The sequence below is a fragment of the Gadus macrocephalus genome, chromosome 4, assembly GCF_031168955.1.
Source record: "Gadus macrocephalus chromosome 4, ASM3116895v1".
NCBI classification, from domain to species: domain Eukaryota; kingdom Metazoa; phylum Chordata; class Actinopteri; order Gadiformes; family Gadidae; genus Gadus; species Gadus macrocephalus.
In genome coordinates, this window is record NC_082385.1 from 1,881,900 (window position 1) to 1,905,622 (window position 23,723).

General features: G+C 44.9%; 3 protein-coding genes and 1 long non-coding RNA gene across 5 annotated transcripts in view; 3 read left to right on the forward strand and 1 right to left on the reverse strand.

The window, feature by feature from the left end:
- The window catches only part of LOC132455604 (uncharacterized), a 174,763-nt gene that overhangs the window by 95,062 nt on the left and 55,978 nt on the right, over positions 1-23,723 (forward strand). Inside the window, exon 20 of the mRNA XM_060049494.1 lies at positions 14,280-14,396. Within this exon, the coding sequence (XP_059905477.1) occupies positions 14,280-14,396 (117 nt within the window). The remainder of the gene's footprint in view (positions 1-14,279; positions 14,397-23,723) is intronic.
- On the reverse strand, positions 3,641-6,639 carry LOC132455617 (uncharacterized). Its single transcript, XR_009525310.1, has 3 exons — positions 6,480-6,639; positions 5,978-6,039; positions 3,641-4,427 (listed from the first exon to the last, which is right to left on the reverse strand). It is a non-coding gene; the product is annotated as an uncharacterized LOC132455617 (long non-coding RNA).
- On the forward strand, positions 11,332-13,229 carry LOC132455610 (E3 ubiquitin/ISG15 ligase TRIM25-like). Its single transcript, XM_060049502.1, has one exon. It carries the CDS (start codon positions 11,673-11,675, stop codon positions 12,723-12,725), a length of 1,053 nt encoding a protein of 350 aa, XP_059905485.1. The 5' UTR covers positions 11,332-11,672; the 3' UTR covers positions 12,726-13,229.
- Positions 16,257-23,723, forward strand: part of LOC132455605 (NACHT, LRR and PYD domains-containing protein 12-like) — an 8,371-nt gene continuing 904 nt past the window's right edge. Inside the window, exons 1-6 of one of the 2 annotated variants that reach the window (XM_060049495.1) lie at positions 16,257-16,384; positions 17,131-18,907; positions 20,269-20,442; positions 21,334-21,507; positions 22,646-22,819; positions 22,996-23,042. In XM_060049495.1, coding sequence (XP_059905478.1) covers positions 16,348-16,384; positions 17,131-18,907; positions 20,269-20,442; positions 21,334-21,507; positions 22,646-22,819; positions 22,996-23,042 — 2,383 coding nt within the window. In that variant the 5' untranslated portion in view covers positions 16,257-16,347. The remainder of the gene's footprint in view (positions 16,385-17,130; positions 18,908-20,268; positions 20,443-21,333; positions 21,508-22,645; positions 22,820-22,995; positions 23,043-23,723) is intronic. The other variant, XM_060049496.1, reaches the window with a different exon arrangement.

Genomic DNA, 23,723 nt, shown 5'->3' on the forward strand with positions numbered 1-23,723 from the left:
TGCTATATTTAGCCTCCACTGTTCACACTGTGGAGCTCGGCCTCGGTGAGGGGTGTGTGTTTGGGGTCTAGAGGTGTGTGTTTGGGGTCTAGGGGTGTGTGTTTGGGGTCTAGGGGTGTGTGTTTGGGGTCTAGGGGTGTGTGTTTGGGGTCTAGAGGTGTGTGTTTGGGGTCTAGGGTTGTGTGTTTGGGGTCTAGAGGTGTGTGTTTGGGGTCTAGGGGTGTGTGTTTGGGGTCTAGAGGTGTGTGTTTGGGGTCTAGGGGTGTGTGTTTGGGGTCTAGAGGTGTGTGTTTGGGGTCTAGAGGTGTGTGTTTGGGGTCTAGGGGTGTGTGTTTGGGGTCTAGGGGTGTGTGTTTGGGGTCTAGGGGTGTGTGTTTGGGGTCTAGAGGTGTGTGTTTGGGGTCTAGAGGTGTGTGTTTGGGGTCTAGGGGTGTGTGTTTGGGGTCTAGGGGTGTGTGTTTGGGGTCTAGAGGTGTGTGTTTGGGGTCTAGAGGTGTGTGTTTGGGGTCTAGAGGTGTGTGTTTGGGGTCTAGAGGTGTGTGTTTGGGGTCTAGGGGTGTGTGTTTGGGGTCTAGGGGTGTGTGTTTGGGGTCTAGAGGTGTGTGTTTGTGTTTGGGGTCTGGGTGCTGCTGACCCAGACCAGTTCTGGGTTCGAGGCCACAAGGAGAAAGACCGCCACAGGTTTACGGTCCAAGGTTCTCCTCCGGCGGACCAGAGAGGATTCTGGGTAAGAACCCGTTGAGGCGATGCGTCTGGGTCAGCTGTGACGGACGGGCTGCTGGCCTGACGCCATCACCTGTGGACGGCGTGGCAGTGCCCTGATTAGGAGCTGAGGTCGTGGTCACTGGAAGTGTTCTGTGTTTATACAATCGTAAACACGATGAAACAAATGGCGGTAAGGGGGAGGAGTCAGCGGGTTTGTTAACGAAGAGGAAAAACTGGTTATGTAAGACGTCTCTCTGCCAAGAAAAAGGAACACGGAAAAAGCTTTTGGCCGCGATGAAAGTTTGATATAGGAGAGATAAGGCTTTGTGAACGTCAACATCGCAAGGGGCCTGTCGGGTGTGATGTAACAAAAGGCAAACACACCGCTAGTCATTGTTAGCATGAAGCTCTTGATGAAGACCTTAAAAGATACGGTAAAAACGGCTATGGTCAACATGAGACAAGGGTTATTCAATTCAAATATTTACAGTGATGCCTTTTTTTTCGGGGATCAGTTCTACTTTTAGATGAAGCCTTTTCCACCGGTCCCACTTGAGCTGATCGACCACTCAGCTCTGGATTTAGTTTAAAGTGTCTTCAGTAACCATCCACTCTCTGGCCCACAGACTCTGCACTAATCGAGTTCCACCGTGCATTAGTTAAATCAGCTGACCTTTCCGATATCTATGAATCAGTCTTAAGGTCATCGTTGTCTCATACGGATGGTCCATATAATGCACTTTGTGTGTTCTAAGGGAGGGTTAAAGCTCTGCGTCTTCCTAGTTTAAGTGCAACAATCGCTGCTTATGTTCCCTGATAGAACCCAAAGTAGGACCTGTGTGGACGGTCTGAATGGCAGTTATTTTTGGAAACACAAACACACGCACACACACAGACTAACACACACACAGACTAACACACACACACACACACACACACACACACACACACACACACACACCCTGCCTCATTAGGCCTGTTTGACGTAGCGTTAGCGGTGGGTTAGCTTCAGGTAGCGCGGTGCCGTTCCTGCCGGCGGTTTACGGGGTACTTGAGGCTAATCCCTCCCCCCTCCCCCCCCCGAGAGCCAGGTGCTGCCCTCTTTGATGCACCGTCCGGGGGGAGTTAGCGGGAGTGGGACCCCCGCCGCCACAGGGTAATGGTTAGCTACAGCGATACGTCTTTACTGTTAGCGGCGAGCTAGGGTGGTGCATTAATCGTAATGTTGCTACGCAAAAAACTTGAGGTAAACAGTATTTGACCTTAAGGGTCAAGGGGTCAAGAAGGTAGGAACACACACACACACACACACACACACACACACACACACACACACACACACACACACACACACACACACACACACACACACACACACACACACACACACACACACACAAACACATCGATTTGGACTATGAAAGAAAGAACAATACCGAAACATAATACATACATAGGCTTGATATATACCTTTAAACATGCCTGCCAACACATTTTCTGGAAATGGCTCCTATAGTAAGAGGTCAGAGGTTAAACGTAACACATCAGAGGCATCGTAGTCACTGCATCTATCAACAGACAAAGCAATGCCGCTGACTCACTAACAGAGGTTTGATCTCGTTAAAACAGACTAATCACCCTGTGGGCCGGGCTTGGAGACATGGGGACAAAAGTACAATAAGCACTATTTTAAATGAAGTAAATATTACAATATCAAATAGTCATATTAATTTATTAAATGTGCATATAGGATATTCAAGGAAGCTTGCAGATTATATTTACTTGCATTTATCTGCGTTAAGGGTGTGAATAAATAACATCTTTGGAAAATAGTTTGCACCAATGGCGCCGTCTTTTGGCGACCTCACGTTACTGCAGTTATATTCTTACTTTTTATGGTGTGTGGATGCGTGTGTGTGCAATGCGCATTTGTGTCCGCATGCGTGTGACCTTCCCGCCTGCGCACAAAGGGACGAATAAGGACTATTCAATGACCCACCAGATGAAATATCAGTCGAACCACGCACACAACGCCAAATCCGCAAACGGTGCTTTTAGCGGATAATGGATCGACGTGGACGTGGACACCGGCCTACTGGCCTGCGTGTCTCCGCCGGAGCCAACAAGCAGGGCCGTCGATTCGGGTGAAAGGTGATGACGATTAAGGGGGCCCACAGCCCAGGGGGGGCCCACAAAAAAAAAAAAAAAAAAATTTTAAATTATTATTTTATCACCAGCCCATAGTACTACCATAGTACACCCCCCCCGTCCCCCCCGTCCCCGTCCCCGTCCCCCCCCGTCAATAATTCAGCGCAGGGGGGCCCATCAGTAAATCTTGTCTAGGGGCCCAGGAGTTGTAGCAACGGCCCTGCCAACAAGTGACCAATCATCAGTTGTCTCTATTTAAAATAGACCTTCATCCGTCTGGCGTGCCTCGCCGCTCCCCATGTAGGCTCCATTGAATATTTAAAATGTCATCATCAGCATCCGGCCGGCCCTTCGTCAGTGTCCGCTGTCGGTCACGAGCAGACGGATCATCCACAGCTCGGTCACGTGCTTTCATTTCCCGCCACCAGATTGTCTCCGATGTAGATTCTGTTCTTGCGCTACATGTCTAATTTTAGTAACGGTTGGCCGAAGGACAATTTTACCAAATTTAATTAGGTTCAATATATTTTGTAGGCATATAAACAGAAATATAATGCTTTGCACGCAAAATGGCGAGCATATTGCATTCATTTTGAACAAACATTATCGTAAATGCTATTGGACTGTAATTATCGATTGTCGAAACACAGCTGAATTTATGTAAAGTTACGTTTCTTCTCTGGAAGCTCATGTTCAGTCTTTTTGTTTAACCATGGATGCTATGCAAATCAAAAATCGCTATACAATGTCAGCTATTAAATCAAAGCAATAAAGCTGAAATTTCACAAATAAAGTTTATTCTACTTTTGAATGACAAAACAGAATTTCACAACATTTAGAATGGAGTTTTATTGATAAATGGCAGTGGGAATGTTATTTTTTGACCAGTGTAACAGATAGCAGCATAGAAAAAAACAGATAAACGAACAAAAATCTGAAATTCGGTATAAAACATAGAGCCTAATCAGAAAGGCAAAAATCACGTCATGATTAAAAAAAGATAAAAAAGCAACGGGATACGTCGAAGAATAAACTGTCAGGTTTATCCAAGGATTGGTGTATTTACAGTAGCATAAAATAATCACATAATAGTTTATAAAATAGATTAGTATCATCACATTGCGGTGGTGGAATGAGGTGCAGCTGGTAAACATGCACCCATTCGGTTAAAAGCAGCTCGCTTTACTCAAGATAATCAATTTCACTTCTGTTTTTCTTTCAGTAATCAACAATCGATTTCCCGGCGTCCTCTCGAAAGCACACAAATGTGCTCTATTGCACATGGGACACACAGCTGAAGCTTTAGTAGTAGTAGTAGTTATAATAATAATAATCAAAATAATAATTGTCATAGTAGCGATGCAAAGGTCTCCAAAATCAATTGGATAAGACTTTTGTCTTTGGCACCAACGGAATAATGTTTATATTTAAAAAATTGAATATGGCGAAAAAGAAAAAAATTAATTGATACATAATTGTTGATATGACCCACGTCACATGACCTTGGGATTCTCCTGACCTCTGACCTCGTCCATCACAGGATGACACAGTTGGAGGCTGAAGGCTCAGGGACACTGCCGAGAGAAGGGAACACGACAAATGCAAAATAAATGAAGATTCAACGTGAACTCTGAAAATATAAATTCTCAAGTCACAAGTCACAATGTGGTGTGCTACAACCGTATGGGGTATTATAATTGGTAAACACGTTATAAAAACAGGGACTATTATTAGACGACTCATAATAAAACACCGGTGTAAACAAGCCGGAGAGTCTCTTGCCCGGGAATTGATATTCCTAATGGCCGCTGAGGGACGGGGCCCACAACAACCCGGCCCTGAGCCATGCTGCGGATGATTCCTACAAACGAACATTTAATACATCGTTCCCCGGGGGGGGGGGGGGGGGGGGGGGGCGGTAACACGATGCCCTGGCACGCTGCGGTCGTATTCATCCAGGCTATTCTCATATGAGGCTCTTTTTTGATAGTTAGTTTAAATTCATTGTACGGTACTTTAGATAAAAGTGATTAATCAGTGAGTAGCTCAGATGTGCGAGAGGGACAGTGTTGGACAGTGCTCTGTGCCCGAGGTCGTAACGGTTGTCGTTTCCTGTTTTGTTCCTTGGTGATACACTCTGTGTCCCCGTCTTTTCTAACGTTCTGAATGGGAGATTTGAAACCACCTGTAAGCTTAAAGAGCACCTGTGACAGTTTGACCACTGTCCCTGTCTGTTTATCTGCCCATCAATAGCGCGCATTGATGGATAGTGTATGAACAGCAAACCCTTAAGCATACTGTATATTCAAGCTCTTTATTCAAGCAACAAACACTCACAAACAATGTCTCCCTCTCACCAAGGCTCGGTACTGCGGACTGAAAGAGTCAGGGTGGGGCTGAGGGCTTTAAATATGGTGTCAGGAAACACCTGCTGCCACTGATTGGGCCAAACCATTTTCCCTTGTGTCAAAGGAGGACACTGGACATTGACTTTGGACATTATTGAGCGACAAGCCTAAATGCAGAGAGAGAGAGAGAGAGAGAGAGAGAGAGAGAGAGAGAGAGAGAGAGAGAGAGAGAGAGAGAGAGAGAGAGAGAGAGAGAGAGAGAGAGAGAGAGAGAGAGAGAGAGAGAGAGAGAGAGAGAGAGCTGATAGTACATAAACATTGTGTAGCAGCAGGCCAGATAACCTGACAGCACGTTGCCTCGTGGAGAAACTACACAATCTCGGGTTAAACCTACAATTGACTTTTCACTTCCCTGTACTGACCTACTGATGTCTCATTTACTTTCCTTCAAAGATTGGAACGACACTTGACACAGGAATGTTTCAGGAAATATGTGACATATTCTAATGCAGTAGGAATAGTATAACAAATTCATCATACTAATTACCTGAATGATGTCGAGTTCTGGATAGCAAAAATCATAATAATAAAATCAATATGTAGCCCATAAATCAATACACAAATAACGTTTCTCACTTCAGCATATGAATGATATCCTACAGTAGGCTATATGCACAATTCCATAACATGTGTTTTACCTGCGTTCACCTATGTCAGAAACAAGCAAGCCTTAATAGGGGTCTAAATAAATAGTCTCCAAACGTTAGGAGTCTTACCGGTCAACAAGACGTACTCCCCGGCCCGATGAACCTCCGCATGAGGAACCGAACGATGAGAGCTGCAGAACCAAAAGCATATGGTTATTAATATGAGGGTCATGTGGCGCGCACTGCACTGTCCGTCCACGGGACATCTGCGTCATGCAACGTCCTGCTACGCAGTCCAACACCCCCATCTAGTGGCCACTTGACGCCACTGTATCTCATTCTTCCGTCACACCTGTCTTCGATCATCAACCTCCTTTTCCTACTTCAGCCAGGGATCTCCATCCAACCGGCGCCAGTTCGTCGTTTACAACTACCCAGTTCGTATCGGTCCTATCAGCATTCTCTAGACCCAGTTCAGTGTTCCCGTTCTCTTGATAACCCTCTCCCCTCCTCCCTAGTCTACCTGTCGCCGAACCCTACCTGCCTGTCTGACGCTGAACCCTCGCCGCCCTGTTCCCTAACAACCTGTCCCTCCACGGGTCACCTATCTCTCACCAGGGCGCATCCTCACCTGATTTTCCCACTCCCTCGCTGCCCAGCACAGCCAGTTTGATGTCATTCATGTCCGCGTCCAACCGTTAGTTTCGATAACCGCAAACTAAATACCAACACTTAACGTCCTGCAGAATACAATAAAACAAACGATTGCTAAAATGAGCTTAGCATTCTTTGACGCTGTGAGGCTTCAGAACCTAAAACCCCGTTTCTCCCCGTTGACACGACAACACATAACCGGCCTTTTCAGAAATCTCCACTTTGGCCGGAGTTTTTAGAAATGATCGTTTTCAGTGATAAAAACAGCGTTTTAGTGTAAATGAAAGGCCAAACCGCGTGGGGCCTAAGAAAAGCACATAGACCACTTCAAGATGGCGGCCCCGCGTCTCGTCAGCGCCAGTAGGCGGTAGCGTTCGATGCTCCGTCTATGATAAAAGATGTCTATGCCAAGCCCCAACCACAGCGAGTTCTATCAGCTTCCAATGTGGAAATGACAAACATTGCAGTAGCACCGGGTGGCCACTACGAGGTGGTACCAAAAGTGAGCAATTCTTCGTTGACTTAGGGGCCACTCACACTAGGGCCGCGGCCCCGTGCCCGAGCTCATTTGCATACTAAAGTCTAGAACGTTTGGCTAGTGTGACCACGCCATCCGTATTCCAGCACGGAACAGCCCCTTGGCCACGGCACACTTGGGAGAGGTGTGCCGTGGCCAAAGTACAGATGCTAATGAGATGACATGCGCACGCGCGCGGATACGCAACGTGAGCTGGATGACGTAGTCCTTGCGCGACCCTTCTTTCTTTATAGGTCCATGCCCTTCTTCCCCACAACAATCATTTTAAACAATGGCGGCAAGCGGTTCACGAGTGGGTTTACGTTGGTGCGATAGTGAAGTCGAGTGTTTACTTGAAATCTGGGCCGACGACAGCATTCACGTTGTCGTTCTCCATTGTTGTTATGGCGGCGAGGACGCTTGGTGATGACGTATTTATCGTATTACGACGTGATGACGTATGTATGAAGGAGCAATCGTGCCCAGGCCACAGCCTTTGGGAGCAGTGTGACCACGGGCCAGCGGGGAGAGTGGGGAGGGGGGGAATCGTGCTGAATCTTCCTGCAGCACGGAACAGGCAAACGGCCCTAGTGTGAGTGGCCCCTAACTTGTTAAACAGGCCGTTTTCACAGTCTTATTAAACCTATTTACAGCCTGGTCCAAAAAAAACATTCTAGTCAGTATGTTTAGTTCATATCTCCATGACAACACTGAGGGGGGCGATTGAGTGACAGCTAGCCGCTGACCCTCACCTCGCATCGGGGGCCCGGAAATTACGTCAAAAGTGCAACTCGGAAGGCTGGCGTCCGAGGATTCAGGAACACGGCATGAGTTGTCAGAGGTCAGAGCTCTCTGTCCATGCTTCATATTTTAAGTAAACTGATTATTATTCATAAGAGGTTAGTCTGGGAGGAGTATGAACTTGGAGGGGAACTGGTCCAACAGGAAGAAGACTAGATACTGTAGTCCACTCTTATCAATAGGTTGATCAGATTTAAGATTCATGCTGTGTAGAATGCTCCCTGTTAGACTGCGGGCATCGAACCCAGAACCTTCCAGCCTGGAGTCAAGCCTCAGGTTGACGTTAATAATTCTTGTGTCTTCTTGCGTCCTTGGGAGACTTTAAAGGTACTTGGGGCAGTATGAACTGTTGTTATATTTGCGGTGCGGCATTATGATTGACATTATTTAGACACTAACAACATCTTGTTTAGTGAAGGCGGTTAAACGTCATCATGTACTGGGTCCTGTTATCTGTGGACCTGCATCACAGATCTGGGTGTGATTTCATACCACAAGTCTATGTACGGTCCTGCCTTCATAGCGGTTTAACCAGCACAGTGAGCAGTTGGTATGATATCCGCAAGTTGAACTTGATCTTATCAGACACGTTTGATGCCCTTTGAGGCCTTCTGTGTGGATGATGAATGGTTATTAAATAGTGCAATAGAAACGTCCGGGCAGCATCTCCCCATCTTTCCACTCCTTGAGAATGAGAGGGTCTATGAATCTGCGTCTAGGAAAAAACACCCTGCCTCTCGTCCAAAGTTAACAGAGACAACAGCGCCCTGTGACCGTAAATACGCAGCTCATATAAAATCAGAGTCTGGGAGGAGTTTGACCTCGGAGGGGAACTGGTCCAACTGGTTGGTTCAGAATTTCCTTGTTACGAGTCGAACGGTTTGGTGTGGCTCACTTCATCACAGCAGGAAGACGACGAAGGTACTGTAGTCCACTCTTATCCGTGATAGACCATAAATATGAATAACTTTGAATCTTATCAGTAGGTTGATGACAGTTGTTGACTGGTCATTAAGGAGCTGGTAGGGTTGGTCAGTACAGAGACAGGTCATTATGGATCAGGTAGGGCTTGGTCAGTACAGAGATTGCACTCAGCTAGGAGTCAAGCACCCGGTGACCCTGGATGACTTAAACGCTAGGAATCTGGTTAGGTAGATACCTGTTGTTATTGTTGCAATTATTATTTCTATTTCTACGACCCATATCTCAACCTCTGAGTGGTAAAACGTTTTCAAATTCAAATTCGTCGACAATTCCACCATTATTTTCTATGGTCAAGCTTTCTGAATTGAACCTTTCTGAGGGGGAAAAATATATGAGTTAGCTTTCTCTCTTTTCTGAAAATCTCTTAGTACCCCTTGCAGTACTCCACAGTACCACTAAGGGTATGCATACCGCCATATGAGAACCACTGCCGTAGTGGACGGTCATGATACCCATAGGCAGCTCTATATGGAACATTGTAACTCTGGAACAAGACACTGACCAGAGGAATGTATGGGAGACCGGTGATGAAATCTTAAAACATAAATTCCTCAAATAATGAGGCATCTAGTCACGTGATCATATGTGTAGCAACATCATCTAATCCCAATGTCAAGTGGAAAGCCAAGAAACTCAATAGAAAATGTAAACTTATTTTATCTACATTTCAGAGTTCTCGGCAAGGTGGTTTAATAATACAGTGGTAAGAATACGTTTATGCACCCATGCAGAAGTTTACTAAAAAGAGGAATAAAAAAAAAAATCATCTTTTGGATATTGATCTTAATGACTTAATTAAACAAATATGGAAAAATCGAACCTCTTAGGCAACCTATTTTCTTTGTGAAAGAATAATGTATTGTAAATAAATAAATAAATGTTCTTCATTCAAATACAGGGTGCATAAGTATGGCGACCCCTATGCTAAATTCTCATAGAGGCAGGCAGATTTTTATTTTTAAAGGCCATTTAGTCATTGGATCCAGGATCGATGCATCCTGATAAAGTCACGTAGGCCTTTGGAATTAAAATAGCCCCACATCATCACGTACCCTTCACCATACCTAGAGACTGGCATGGTTCTTTTCAGTTAGTCTAATAGCTGTTAGTTAGCCTAATGATTTCTCACTGCAAGTCAAACCAGCTAATAGGCTAACTGAAATAAAACCATGCCAATCTGCCACTTTATTTAGGATACATTATTCATTCACAAAGAAAATTGGTGGCCTAAAAGGTTGGATTTCTCCTCATTTGTTTAATTAAGGCATTAAGATTGATTTCCAGGCGTTGATTTTGTGTTCCTCTTTATAGTCAACTTTAGCATGGATGCAGAAACTTATCTTACCACTGTACATATTATCGATTTGCAAAGCTGTTTCCATTAGCGAGTTGTAACACATTGCGTTGGGGAGTTCAAAGTCTTGAATGTTTGCCTACCAGGGAGAGAAAAAGCAAAAACATTCAATCATGAACAAAAAAAAGTTACAGTAAATTCCTTACAAAGAACATAAATGAGAACATAGATGTCATAGCCAGGCAATAATGATGGCAGATTTATGTTTCTGTATTTTTTTATTTTAAGGTATTCACAGTTTAAATACTCGTTATGGACATCCCGAAGGATAAAACATTCTGAAACTTGGTGTACACTTGTTACACTTGAGGGGTTAACTTACTGGGTCACATAGAAGCCACCATCCTGAACTGAGGTCAAAAAATGTCATTTACATCTGTAAATACACATGTCCATTTTTGGTTATTATTACTATACTATAGGCTACTATATTTAATTTATAACGATTCAGCATTATTAAATACTTCCCATGTTGTAGATAAGTGTGGTTTTGTGTCATTTGGATAACGTATTTGACGCTCTTGATAGTTTCCAGGGACAGAAAAAGAGCTTCCTTGTTAACTTGTCAACGCTACAGGACCTCTCGGACCTGTAGCGTTGTGACGTCAAATGTTTCAGCTGGGCAGGAGTCAGAGACCGCTCACCCCATGCTAACGTGGTTTAGACACATACGTACCTTATTTTAGACAAATGATAGGAATGTGCTTTGAGAGTGAATCATTACTTTAAATGGAATGCAAAGTAGAGGCATGTCTCTCTGTCTGGAGACAAAGAACAACACTTTATAGATTGAATAGTCAGGTTTACTGTAATCCTCATTATAAGGTGAATCAACCAGGTTTACTGTATTCGTTATTATAAGGCAAATTAACCAGGTTTACTGTAATCCTCATTATAAGGTGAGGCCACCAGGTTTACTGTAATCCTCATTATAAGGTGAGGCCACCAGGTTTACTGTAATCCTCATTATAAGGTGAGGCCACCAGGTTTACTGTAATCCTCATTATAATGTGAGTCCAGCAGGTTTACTGTAATCCTCATTATAAATTGAGTCCACCAGGTTTACTGTAATCCTCATTATAAGGTGAGTCCACCAGGTTTACTGTAATCCTCATTATAAGGTGAGTCCACCAGGTTTACTGTAATCCTCATTATAAATTGAGTCCACCAGGTTTACTGTAATCCTCATTATAAGGTGAGTCCACCAGGTTTACTGTAATCCTCATTATAAGGTGAGGCCACCAGGTTTACTGTAATCCTCATTGATGCTGTTGGCAGGGCGCCGTCTTGAAGATTTCTGATTGAAACAAGGAATATACAATATTAAAAACACTTGCATTAGAACTAAGAGGGTAAACCGTCTTTTGACCATTAATATACAAGTTAGATACAAGACTCACTTGTTCAGAGTTCACCTATACTCTGCATAACTTCCCGCCGTCCGTTAAATGCCCACAATGTAAATGTAATAATAATGTAATGTTTTAAAACTTGATAAAACATGTTTTCTAGGAATGGCCTCTGCTACTTCCGGGTCTGAGGAGGTCTCCTCCTGTTCCATCTGTCTGGATGTGTTCAACAGCCCAGTCTCCACACCATGTGGACACAACTTCTGCAGAACCTGTATTACAACGTTCTGGGATGACCAAGTCCAGTACAAATGTCCTGTTTGCAACGAGCTGTTCCACACAAGACCTGATTTACGGGTCAATACCCTCTTTTCAGAGATGGTTGATCGGTTAGGAAGGACTGTTCGAGTCAAAGAGCCGCCTTGTGTTGAACCAGGAGAAGTTCCCTGTGACGTCTGTACTGGGACCCAGCTGAAGGCTGTGAAGTCCTGCCTTGTGTGTTTTACCTCTTACTGCCAAACCCACCTGGAGCTACATTGGACAGTCGCTAGCCTGCAGAAACATCGGCTGGTCGAACCTTTGGACAGTCTGGAAGACAGGATGTGTAAGAAACACAACAGACTTCTGGAGTTCTTCTGTCAGACTGACCAGGTGTGTGTGTGTGTGATGTGCAAAAAGAGGAACCACAAATACCATCCGGTTGTACCTCTGAAGGAGGAATATACAGTGAAGATGGCCCAGCTGTGGAAGATGGAGGCTAAAGTTCAGCAGATGATCCGTGAGAGAAAACAAAAGAGTCAGGACATCAATGACACACTGAATCACAGCAAAGCAGAAGCAGACAGAGAGATGGCCGATGGTCGGCAGGTCCTCACTGCTCTGAAGCGCTCTGTTGAAAAGTGTGTTCAAGAAAAACTGAAATCCACAGAGAAAGAAGCTGATGGTCTCATCAAAGAGCTGGGGCAGGAAATAAAAGATCTGACCAATATGAGCTCAAAGGTGAAGCAGCTCTCACACACTAAAGACCACCTCCACCTCCTCCAGGCCTTCAGATCCCTGAAGGATCCTCCAACCACCAGAGACTGGACGAAGGTGGAGTTCCGTCCACCGAAATACGTAGGGACACTGAACAAGGAGATGAAGAAGCTGGTTGTCCCAGAGCCAACGCTAAAGAAGTGTAAGTGTCTGTTTAGTTTGATTCTTCACAACACAAAATAACTATTGGGATGGAGAGTCCATCCACACAGCGGGAGGTGACGTTCATTCAGATCCTACTGGGAATGAAGATGATGGCTGACATCATGTGTCAACAGTCACAATTAACCCTGCTTGTATAAAACCCAGCAGGTATTACATTGTTATATTATGTAATGCATAGTTGGTAATGTTGTGATCATGATCAGACATAATCATGATAATGATCATGAAGCTAACATCTGGGCTCAGTATTTTGGGTATACTAACATTAATGAGACGGACACAGACTTTACTCTTAACTTATTTATTGACAACCCATAACCGTGGCTCTCCTGCATAGCGACCGTACATCCGATGGCTAGCTCAGGATAGCTAGCGGTGAGCTACTGCACACAGCGATGGCACTACTGCCCCTAGTGGTGGGATGTAAGTATCTCACTCTGCAACAAGACTAACATGTTCTGCTGGGGGCCCCCAACAAATGTCCCGGTATGGGCGTGTCCTTTCTCCCAGTATGGGCGGGTCCTTTGTCACAGTATGGGCGAGTCCTTTGTCCCAGTATAGGCGTGTTCTTTGTCCCGGTATGGGCGTGTCCTTTGTCTCGGTACGGGCGTGTCCTTTGTCCCGGTATGGGCGTGTCCTTTATCCCGGCATGGGCGTGTCCTGTGTCCCGGTATGGGCGTGTCCTGTGTCCCGGTATGGGATGGCCGTCGCCTTGCTTGCTGGCCTCCGCCGACGGTGTGCCTGTGCGTGAACAAACCGTTGTCAGTCGCTTTGGATAAAACGTCTGCTTAATGCCCTAAAAGGTAAATGTAAAATTATAAAAGCAATGTAATAGGGACTGGCAGACAGACAGAGAGACAGACTGGTAGACAGGACGCAGACAGACAGACAGACAGACAGACAGACAGACAGGCAGACAGGACGCAGACAGACAGACAGACAGACAGACAGGACGCAGACAGACAGACAGGCAGACAGGCAGACAGGACGCAGAAGGACAGATAGACAGACAGACAGACAGACAGGCAGTCAGACAGGATGCAGACAGACAGACGCTGACAGACAGCATGCAGCAGGTAGACAGAAAGGCAGCAGACATACATACTACTCTATCGCGATAGTGTGTAGGTCTAGACACAGATACTAATAGAGTGTATAGATCGAGAGATATAGAGTGATAGGGTGTGTAGATCTAGACATAGAGAGTCTTCACTGCAGTTATTTCTCGGTCGATACTCAAACAGATTCCACAGAAACAATAAGTAGTTGTGTTTGTGTCCAGGTCTCCAGTCTACTATGGATGAGGAGAGAGAAGAGGGGGGTCCTTCCTCTAGGACCACTCTGTCTGGGGAACGCCGGAGCAAAGCTAAGAGGTGAGAAGAGGATCTCACTGTCTGTGACTGTTGTCCATCTCAGAGCTCAGCAGTGATACATCACTCCATCATTAGTCATGAGTAAAAGCTGTGTGTGTGTGTGTGTGTGTGTGTGTGTGTGTGTGTGTGTGTGTGTGTGTGTGTGTGTGTGTGTGTGTGTGTGTGAGTGTGTGTGTGTGTGTGTGTGTGTGTGGTGAAGCCCAGAGCAGCAGCAGAGAGCAGACTCCCCTGGATCCAGCTGTGACTCCTTTGAGAGTGACGAGTCTATGGAACAACCTGCTGGGTTTAAAGATGGACGCCCCTTCAGAGAGGAGAGGTAGGAGTTTCAAACAGACGATGAAAACATACCGGTTGGTTGTTATCAGACTCTACTGGTACTGATGTTTACAAGTCAGTGGAAAGATAATAGATTATTTGTGTATTTGTGTGTGTGTGTGTGTGTGTGGGTGCGCGTGTGTGTGTGTGTGTGTGTGTGTGTGTGTGTGTGTGTGTGTGTGTGTGTGTGTGTGTGTGTGTGTGTGTGTGTGTGTGTGTGTGTGTGTGTGTGTGCGTGCGTGCGTGCGTGTGTGCGTGTCCATCATGGCGTCCATGCTGAGTTGGGAGCAGTGAGAGTTCCACCAAACTACCCTAAATTCAGCCCGCGCACCCGTAGTAATTGACGCCGTTAATGCAAACAGATGCATGTTGCTTCAGAAAACGATCTTGATAATGGGTTTACTGTCGACCATCAAAACAGACCACAAACAAGCCTTATCAAGCGGTACGATACACTGCTGTCAATCAAACATCGGTAGCGTCAGACACTGGAGGGGACTCAAACTCCAAGGAAAGCTGGCCTGCATCCCTTGTGCAGACCACTCCATATCACAAACCATTTTTCACAATTCTTCTATTGATGAAGACACACAAATATTCACAGTCAAAGCGAGGCTTCAGATATTCCCAACAAAGTTAAACCGGTCAATCTCCTGCTACCCTCACTCAACATTATGTATATATCATGGACAAGAGCAAGTAATCTAATCCATGTCGCACATATTAAATGGCTGCCATTTTTACAAAGGTCTTTATGTTTCCAGTCATGATAGGATTGTGTACATTATTTCAGAGAGTTTACCATGCTTATTTTCTACAAACAGTGTCAATGCACGTAAATTGTGTTTTTAGACAACAAATGTTTTCCAGGTGCTTTGCAGACACGTTTGTGTTCGCTGATTTAAATGCCACCAGGCCTGATATTACGATAATTTATGAGAAGAATAGAAATGTGTTCATTCTGGAGATGCTGTTTTGATTGAGGTCTAGAGGAGGCTTACTTAACAATGCTGGTAAAATATAGGACGAAAAGTCTCAGGATGGTTGGCTTCACAAAAGCAAGGGCAAAACAACGTGTGTGTGTGTGTGTGTGTGTGTGTGCGTGTGTGTGTGTGTGTGTGTGTGTGTGTGTGTGTGTGTGTGTGTGTGTGTGTGTGTGTGTGTGTGTGTGTGTGTGTGTGTGTGTGTGTGTGTGTGTGTGTGTGTGTGTGTGTGTGTGGTGAAGCCCAGAGCAGCAGGAGAGAGCAGACTCCCCTGGATCCAGCTGTGACTCCTTAAAGAGTACCGAGTCTATGGAACAACCTGCTGGGTTTAAGAATGGACGCCCCACCAGAGAGGAGAGGTAGGAGTTTCAAACAGACGATGAAAACAGAGCAGTTGGTTGTTATCAGACTCTACTGATACTGATGTTTACAAGTAAGGGCTAATATAATAGATTGTGTGTGTGTGTGTGTGTGTGTGTGTGTGTGTGTGTGTGTGTGTGTGTGTGTGTGTGTGTGTGTGTGTGTGTGTGTGTGTGTGTGTGTGTTCTCCACAGACACCAGGAGAGGTCAAAGGTTACCAGTGCTCAGTCTGTACAGCAGCATCAAACAGAGCTGATCAAGGTATGTAAATGTCCACCAAGACATTTGACTTTAGCTCTACATGAACATCAGAAAGCATCTCTTGAGGTGCTCCCAGTGGGACGTGAATCCAGGACAGTAAAGTTCTCCCTGATGTTTGGTCTGTTCCAGAGGGCTGAAGAGAATAGAGACCCTTTCCTAGACAAGGAGCTGAAGGAGCCCTGGCTCCTCCCAGATGACCCACAATGCTCAGAGAGTAAGAGGGAGGAGGAGGAGGAGGAGGAGGAGGTGGTGGAGGAGGAGGTGGAGGAGGAGGATGGTAAGAAGGAGGAGCAGAGGAGGCGTGCCATAGAGGGAGTGGTGGACATCACATAGCTCTGCCTGGTGGAGATGAACCAGGAGGAACTGGCAGACACACTGTGGGGCAGTTAGAGACTCTTATCTTGAAAACAGAGAAGAAACACATTTTGAAGGGCAGTAGGAGATTATTATTTGTTCTGTTCAGACTAAATGACAATCTGAAACATTTCTACTTAAATGCAGAGATATCTTCCCTATTTGGGGTTAAATGGTTTGATCTAGATGTGTAGGTTTATGTCGGGGTATCAGGTTAAATGGTTTGATTCAGATAGGTAGGGTTATTGTGGGGTCTCGGGTTAAATGGTTTGATCCAGTATGTAGGGTTATTGTGGGGTCTCGGGTTAAATGGTTTGATCCAGTATGTAGGGTTGTTGTGGGGTATCAGGTTAAATGGTTTGATCCAGATATGTAGGGTTATTGTCGGGGTACCAGGTTAAATGGTTTGATCCAGATATGTAGGGTTATTGTTGGTCTATCAGGTTAAAGAGTGTTCAACATTATACTGCAGATCATCAGGAGAATAACTCAGTGGAAGAGTTGCAACACTGTCTTGTTATGTCAGCATAGCAAGTCACTTTACCCTGATTCACTACCATTATTAATATCATTTGACCAATCATATTTGTGGAAATGACGAAATAATCCTGAACATTTTGAATCTATAACATTCAGTCCTTGTCACAAACAGCTTCTCCGACCACAAGTAAGGAAGCCACTAAATATCAAGAAGTTGATAATTAAAAGGAAATATTTACCTATTTCCACTGATGTCACCTTCCACTAACTGATGTCTTCTGTTGTTTTCTCTTTTAGGATCTGATGCTGTCGAGTGCCAACATAAAATAAAGTCTAATTTGAAGAAGAAGTTCAGGGTTGTGTTTGAGGGAATCGCTATAGCAGGACAGCGAACAGATCTGAATGACTTCCTCACAGAGAGAGGCAGTGGAGAGGTCAACAAGGAACATGAGGTGAACATGAGACTGATTGAAACAGCTTCCAGGAAACCAGCCATGGAGGAAACACCAATCAGATGTGAGGACATCTTTAAACCCGTGCCTGGACAAGATCAACCAATCAGGACAATGATGACAACTGGAGTGGCCGGCATTGGTAAAACCGTATTAACACAGAAGTTCACCCTGGACTGGGCCAAAGGCAAAGCCAACCAGGACATACACTTCACATTTCTCCTCACTTTCAGAGAGCTGAATTTACTGAAAAGGAAAGAGTTTAGCTTGGTGGAACTGCTTCATTACTTCTTTATTGAGACCAAAGAAGCAGGAATCTGCAGATTCCACCGGTTCCAAGTTGTCTTCATCTTGGATGGTCTGGATGAGTGTCGACTTCCTCTGGACTTCCAGAACAACCCGATCTGGACTGATGTCACAAAGTCCACCTCGGTGGACGTGCTGCTGACAAACCTCATCAGGGGCGTCCTGCTTCCCTCCGCTCGCATCTGGATAACCACACGCCCTGCGGCAGCCAACCAGATCCCTGCTGAGTGTGTTGACATGGTGACAGAGGTGAGAGGGTTCACCGACCCACAGAAGGAGGAGTACTTCAGGAAGAGATTCAGAGAGGAGACGCTGGCCAGCACAATCATCTCCCACGTCAAGAAATCACGAAGCCTCCACATCATGTGTCACATCCCAGTCTTCTGTTGGATCACTGCTACAGTTCTGGAGGTCCTCTTCAAAACATCCCTGAGAGGAGAACGGATGCCAAAGACCGTGACTCAGATGTACAGCCACTTCCTGAGGGTCCAGTCCATACAGGTGAACAGAGAGTATCATGGGAGAGCTGAAACCGATTCACACTGGAGTTCAGAGAGAAGCGAGATAATTTTTTCTCTGGGAAAATTGGCTTTTAACCAGCTGGAGAAAGGCCACCTGATCTTCTACAAAGAAGACCTGGCAGAGTGTGTCATCGATATCAGAGCAGCCTCAGAATACTCAGGAGAGTTCACCAAGATCTTTAAAGAGGAGTGTGGGCTGTACCAGGACAAGGTGTTCTCCTTTGTCCATCTGAGCCTCCAGGAGTTTCTGGCTGCCCTTTATGTCTTCTGGTCCTTTATCACCACTGGGGTCAATCTGCTCACAGAAAAACAGCCAACATCCGGTGAAGATAATCTCATCCTCTTCTACCAGATTGCTGTGGACAAAGCCTTACAGAGTGAGAACGGACACCTGGACTTGTTCCTCCGCTTCCTCCTGGGCCTCTCTCTGGAGACCAATCAGATTGTCCTACGAGGTCTGCTGGGACAGACAGCAAGGGGCTCAGAAACCGAGGAGGAAACAGTGTCTTACATCAAGGAGAAGATGGGTGGAGATCTCTCTCCAGAGAGAAGCATCAATCTGTTCCACTGTCTGAATGAGCTGAATGACCATTCTCTAGTGAAGGAGATCCAACGGTCCCTGACATCAGGAAGTCTGTTCAAAACGCATGTCTCTCCTGCTCAGTGGTCAGCTCTGGTCTTCATCTTACTGTCATCAGAAGAGGAGTTGGACGTGTTTGACCTGAAGAAATACTCAGCTTCAGAGGAGGGTCTTCTGAGGCTGCTGCCAGTGGTCAAAGTCTCCAAAACATCTCTGTAGGTTCATTGATAACATGTATCACAATACACACAACACAATATACCTGGTAGTAGAATATAAAAGTTATCATAACATAGAAAACATCTTTCGAGGTTAATTTATAACATGTATCTGAAAATACACAACGTCATATTGTGTAACCAGGTAGAAAGTAATCTCAAAAGCTCCATTAATTAATAATATTGTTTAATAATAGTTAAATACAGCTGTATTTAAATATGTAGCTATATGTATAAATAATTAATTATTGATACGGATAGATTCATAAATATAAGTTTATTATTAATAAAAACATTTTAACCTTGTTCAGTAGGTTTGGTTACATGGACGATTTGGGTTTAACCAATATGGGTTGATCAAGACACTTCAGGGTCATAAGGGAGAAGGGTGAGAGGTCACGATTGAGCGGGAAAAAGGAGAGAGAGGGAAGAAACGAACAAGGAGAGTACTTTATTCTCTGTAGAGATCGCCCAGCTAAATGATATTTAAACATTTACTTATTAGTTGTTACCAGTAGCGGTGCCAAACAATTATGATTGCAGGAGCTACGGGGGGCTAGATGGTTTACAGCAGGGGCTGATACTCTCTACAATATGATACAAATCAACCAATCAAATCACAAAACAAGCAGCAACGGTCATCATCACTGACGCAAATGAAAAATATGATTTCAAAGGTCAGTTTTGTTACACATAAGTCAGTCCGATATCTTCACATAATATATATACCTATCTATTATTATTATATTATTGTCCCGATCACGGCCGTGGTCGCCAAGTGCCGCAACGGATCCTGGGAGGGTCGACGGCACCGAGGCAGTCGTGGTTGTGGGCGATAGGATGTGTGTTTCAGGTGTGTGTGTGTGGTGTGTTTACATAAAGTCTCTCTCAGGGTCGGATAGGATGTGTGTTTCACATCCACATTTTTACCATTAATATTTGTCAAAACAAATTGACTGGGCGTTTTGAGAGGGAGGGCTTAGAGGGGGCTCAGGCTTTTCAGGGGGAGCTTTAGCCCCTTGCTAGCCAACCCCCCTTGTGTCGCCGCTGGTTGTAACCCTAATACACAGGACATCTCTGTAGATGTACTACAACATGTATTACAATACAATACATAACATACATAATACTACAATAAAAAAGTCTCATTAATATACAAAAAAGGTCTCAAACACTACAAAAACTCTAATATTCAACACAAATAAGGATCTAATAATGTATTGACTATATATATTAATTAAATTAATAAAACATCTCGAATGAAAGATTTCGAAACAAGTCCTTCATTATATTCAAAGTAAACGCCTCAAGTTACTTTAATCACAGTTCCTAACATGTTCTGTTCATTGTGTGTGCAGGCTCAATGGCTGTCATCTGTCAGAGAGATGCTGTGACGCTCTGGCCTCAGTTCTCAGCTCCAACTCCTCTAGTCTGAGAGAGCTTGACCTGAGTACCAATGATCTGCAGGATTCAGGAGTGAAGCTGCTCTCTGCTGGACTGGGGAGTCCACACTGTACACTGGAAACTCTCAGGTCAGTTTCACTCAATGGTCAAACAGTTACACCACAAGTTCCACATCAGAGGACGTTGAACAGATTTACCTCCAGAAAGTAAACAGGTATAAATAAATAAGTAGAATATGTCCTCTCAGGGCTCAAGACACATTTTCTACTGCTGCCATCTCTTTTCTCACCAACCAACTCTTCATCCTCCTCCTCCTCAATCAAATAGCTACTAATAATAACCGGCTGCTGATGGAAAATATACTCCAATTAGGATTTATCTTCTTCTCTTGTTCATCCAGACTAGTGCATTTCTTCACATGCTCTTGAATAGCGCTAGTGCTGCGGTGACATTTTAATGTAACTTTGCACAAAGTTCAAACCGTTATTTTAGTTTTCTGATCAAAGCAGAGTGTCTTCATGGGAACTTAAGTGGGTTGTGTTTCCCAGTAGAGCGATCACACCAGCGCCGCAATACAGCCACACTTTAACACTGAACTAAACCTTGGCTATCTGCGTTCATCGCAGCGCCACTGCCACTAATCTTATCAAACACAAGACCTAAATCTCACTCTATTTGTGTAACCATGAGAGTAAAAGGTGAACATTGGATTCAGTTTGTTAATCATCGTATAAGGTGTACGTTTTATTACATTCATTTTCTTCTCATAATCATGTAGTTAGACAGTAAGGTGACTTTAGAGTTTTTGAGTAAAGTTTAATAACATTTTCATCTAAGAACTGGCTCTTTTAGGGACATTGTCAGGAGTTCGTTATTCATCTGACCTCTTAGTAAGTCAAATTTTGAAGATCTACCGTACTGACGTTTAATTAAACTAATAAAACATGTCTAATAACAAATTATTTAAATAAAACATTAAACCCAGTTCCTAACATGTTGTGTTTATTGTGTGTGTGCAGGCTGAATGGCTGTCATCTGTCAGAGAGATGCTGTGAAGCTCTGGCCTCAGTTCTCAGCTCCAACTCCTCTAGTCTGAGAGAGCTGGACCTGAGCAACAATGATCTGCAGGATTCAGGAGTGAAGCTGCTCTCTGCTGGACTGGGGAGTCCACACTGTACACTGGAAACTCTCAGGTCAGTTTTACTCAAAGGTCAAACAGGTACACAACTAGTTCCACATCAGAGGACAGTTATATAACTCAGCTTATAACTCAGTACCTGTGATGACCACATCCATGACTTTGGTATCATTGCATATGTTACACCTTGTTGTTTAGGTGGACATTCTAATACATCCATATGCCTGTATACAAATATGAACATGAACTCAAAATATACTAATATTGCCCCCCCCCCCTGAAAGCCTCAACAGAAACATTATGGAGGGTCTCTGGAAAGATCAAAAATATATATTTCAAGCTTGCAATTGTCACACAAAACGTGTTTTAAGGCTTACTATAAGCCTCATTATCTAAATTGCTTATTCTTTATTCACCAATATTAATAGGATACAGAATAATATTGCAGTGGTGTAGTGGTGCCTGGAGAAGTAGGGATACTCTTAATGTGTTAAAGCGCCCTGTGTTATAAACAGTGACATTAAGACCACTCTTGCATGTTTAGTGCACCCATAAATGGACCAGTAATGTTGGCACATTGTCTATCTTCGAATTGTTTTCTGACATTAAAATGCTGTCACCTTTTTGGGCCATCATCAGGTTGCACCCCTGATAATAATACTTTTGTTTTTGTTAGTGTTTTCCCTGATTGATATATAATCTAGATAGTAGTACAATTTAACCGAGTTCTAGTTAAAGGTGATACTTTAATCAAGTGGATTATATAAAGAAGTCAAAGTCCTGTCATTGAGTGGACCTCGCTCCACAAGGGAATAGAGACTAGGGCTTGGGGCGCTACAATAATGATAGATTATGTGGCCGTTGAATACCCGCTTGTTTCCAGGAAGGCCTTCTTCCACGGGTGGCGCTGTGGCAAATGGTCCCAATCTAAATGTGTTATGACTGAGAAGCTTTTTCTTGGCCATCATCAACCGCTGGCCAGAAGGAGCTCCACACATCCACACACACCTCGCCACCGGTGTCCCTTCACTGGACCAGGAAGTGCTTCATAAAAGGACCTTCTACGTCACCAAGGCAACGCCACTTGAGTTTGGAGTAGGACATTCACAAACTGGTTGGCAGACTGGAAAAACACAGGATTTTACTTGTGTGTGTGTGTGTGTGTGTGTGTGTGTGTGTGTGTGTGTGTGTAGCTTGTCTGGCTGCCTGGTCACACAGGAAGGCTGTTTATCTCTGATCTTAGCTCTGAGCTCCAACCCCTCCCATCTGAGAGAGCTGGACCTGGGCTACAATCACCCAGGAGACTCTGGAGCTGAGCTGCTCTCTGCTCTACTGAAGGATCCACGCTGGAGACTGGGCACTCTCAGGTATGGAGAGGACAGCTTCCCACTCAGGGACAAAGTCTCCTACAAGGATTCAAGCCGCTGCTAGATGAAGTGGTTTGAAAAGGCAGCTGTAACTCATGTTATGTAGAATGAGATGAGGCGGCAGATGATGAAGGTGAATGTTTCAACATGCTGCTCTCACTTTGATCCCCCCCCAGTGTGGAGCACGGTGGAGATTTGAGGCTGAAACCAGCTCTAATGAAGTGTAAGTATCCGTTTGATTCATCACAACACACACTCACTATTGAGATGGAAAGTCCACACAGCAGGAAGTGAGATCAGATCCTACTGGGAATGAAGCTGATGGCTGACATCATGTGTCGACCGGTATGGGCGTGTCCTTTGTCCCAGCATGGGCGTGTCCTTTGCCTGTTATAGGCGTGTCTTTTGTCCCAGTATGGGCGTGGCCTTTGTCCCAGTATGGGCGTGGCCTTTGTCCGATACCGCCCGTCTGTGTTCCTTCATTTGAAGAGTTTCACACTTGTTTTTATTTCATATGTGCGTGCGGACGTGGAGAGGGGTTGTGACATACGATTGGTTACCAGGCGGCCAATGTCAATGCCCCTTCTAATTCTAATTGATTAAAAATTATAATATATATAATTTATTGTTTCTCGGCGACCCGGTACCACATGAATCACGACCCGGTACCACGTGGGTTCCGACCCGGTAACACGTGAAGCGACCCGGTACCCTGTGGGTCATGACCAAAAGGGTCATGACCCTATGGGTCAGCGTGGGTCATGGCGTGGGTCATGACCCACGCCGAAGGAGGCGGGCCGCCGTAGGAGGCGGGCCGCTGAAGGGGGCGGGCCGCTGAAGGAGGCGGGTCGCTGAAGGGGGCGGGCCGCTGAAGGGGGCGGGCCGCTGAAGGGGGCGGGCCGCT

Bases quoted from the DNA above. Each gene is read 5' to 3' on its own strand.
- LOC132455610 (XM_060049502.1), top strand. From the start codon at position 11,673: ATGGCCTCTGCTACTTCCGGGTCTGAGGAGGTCTCCTCCTGTTCCATC.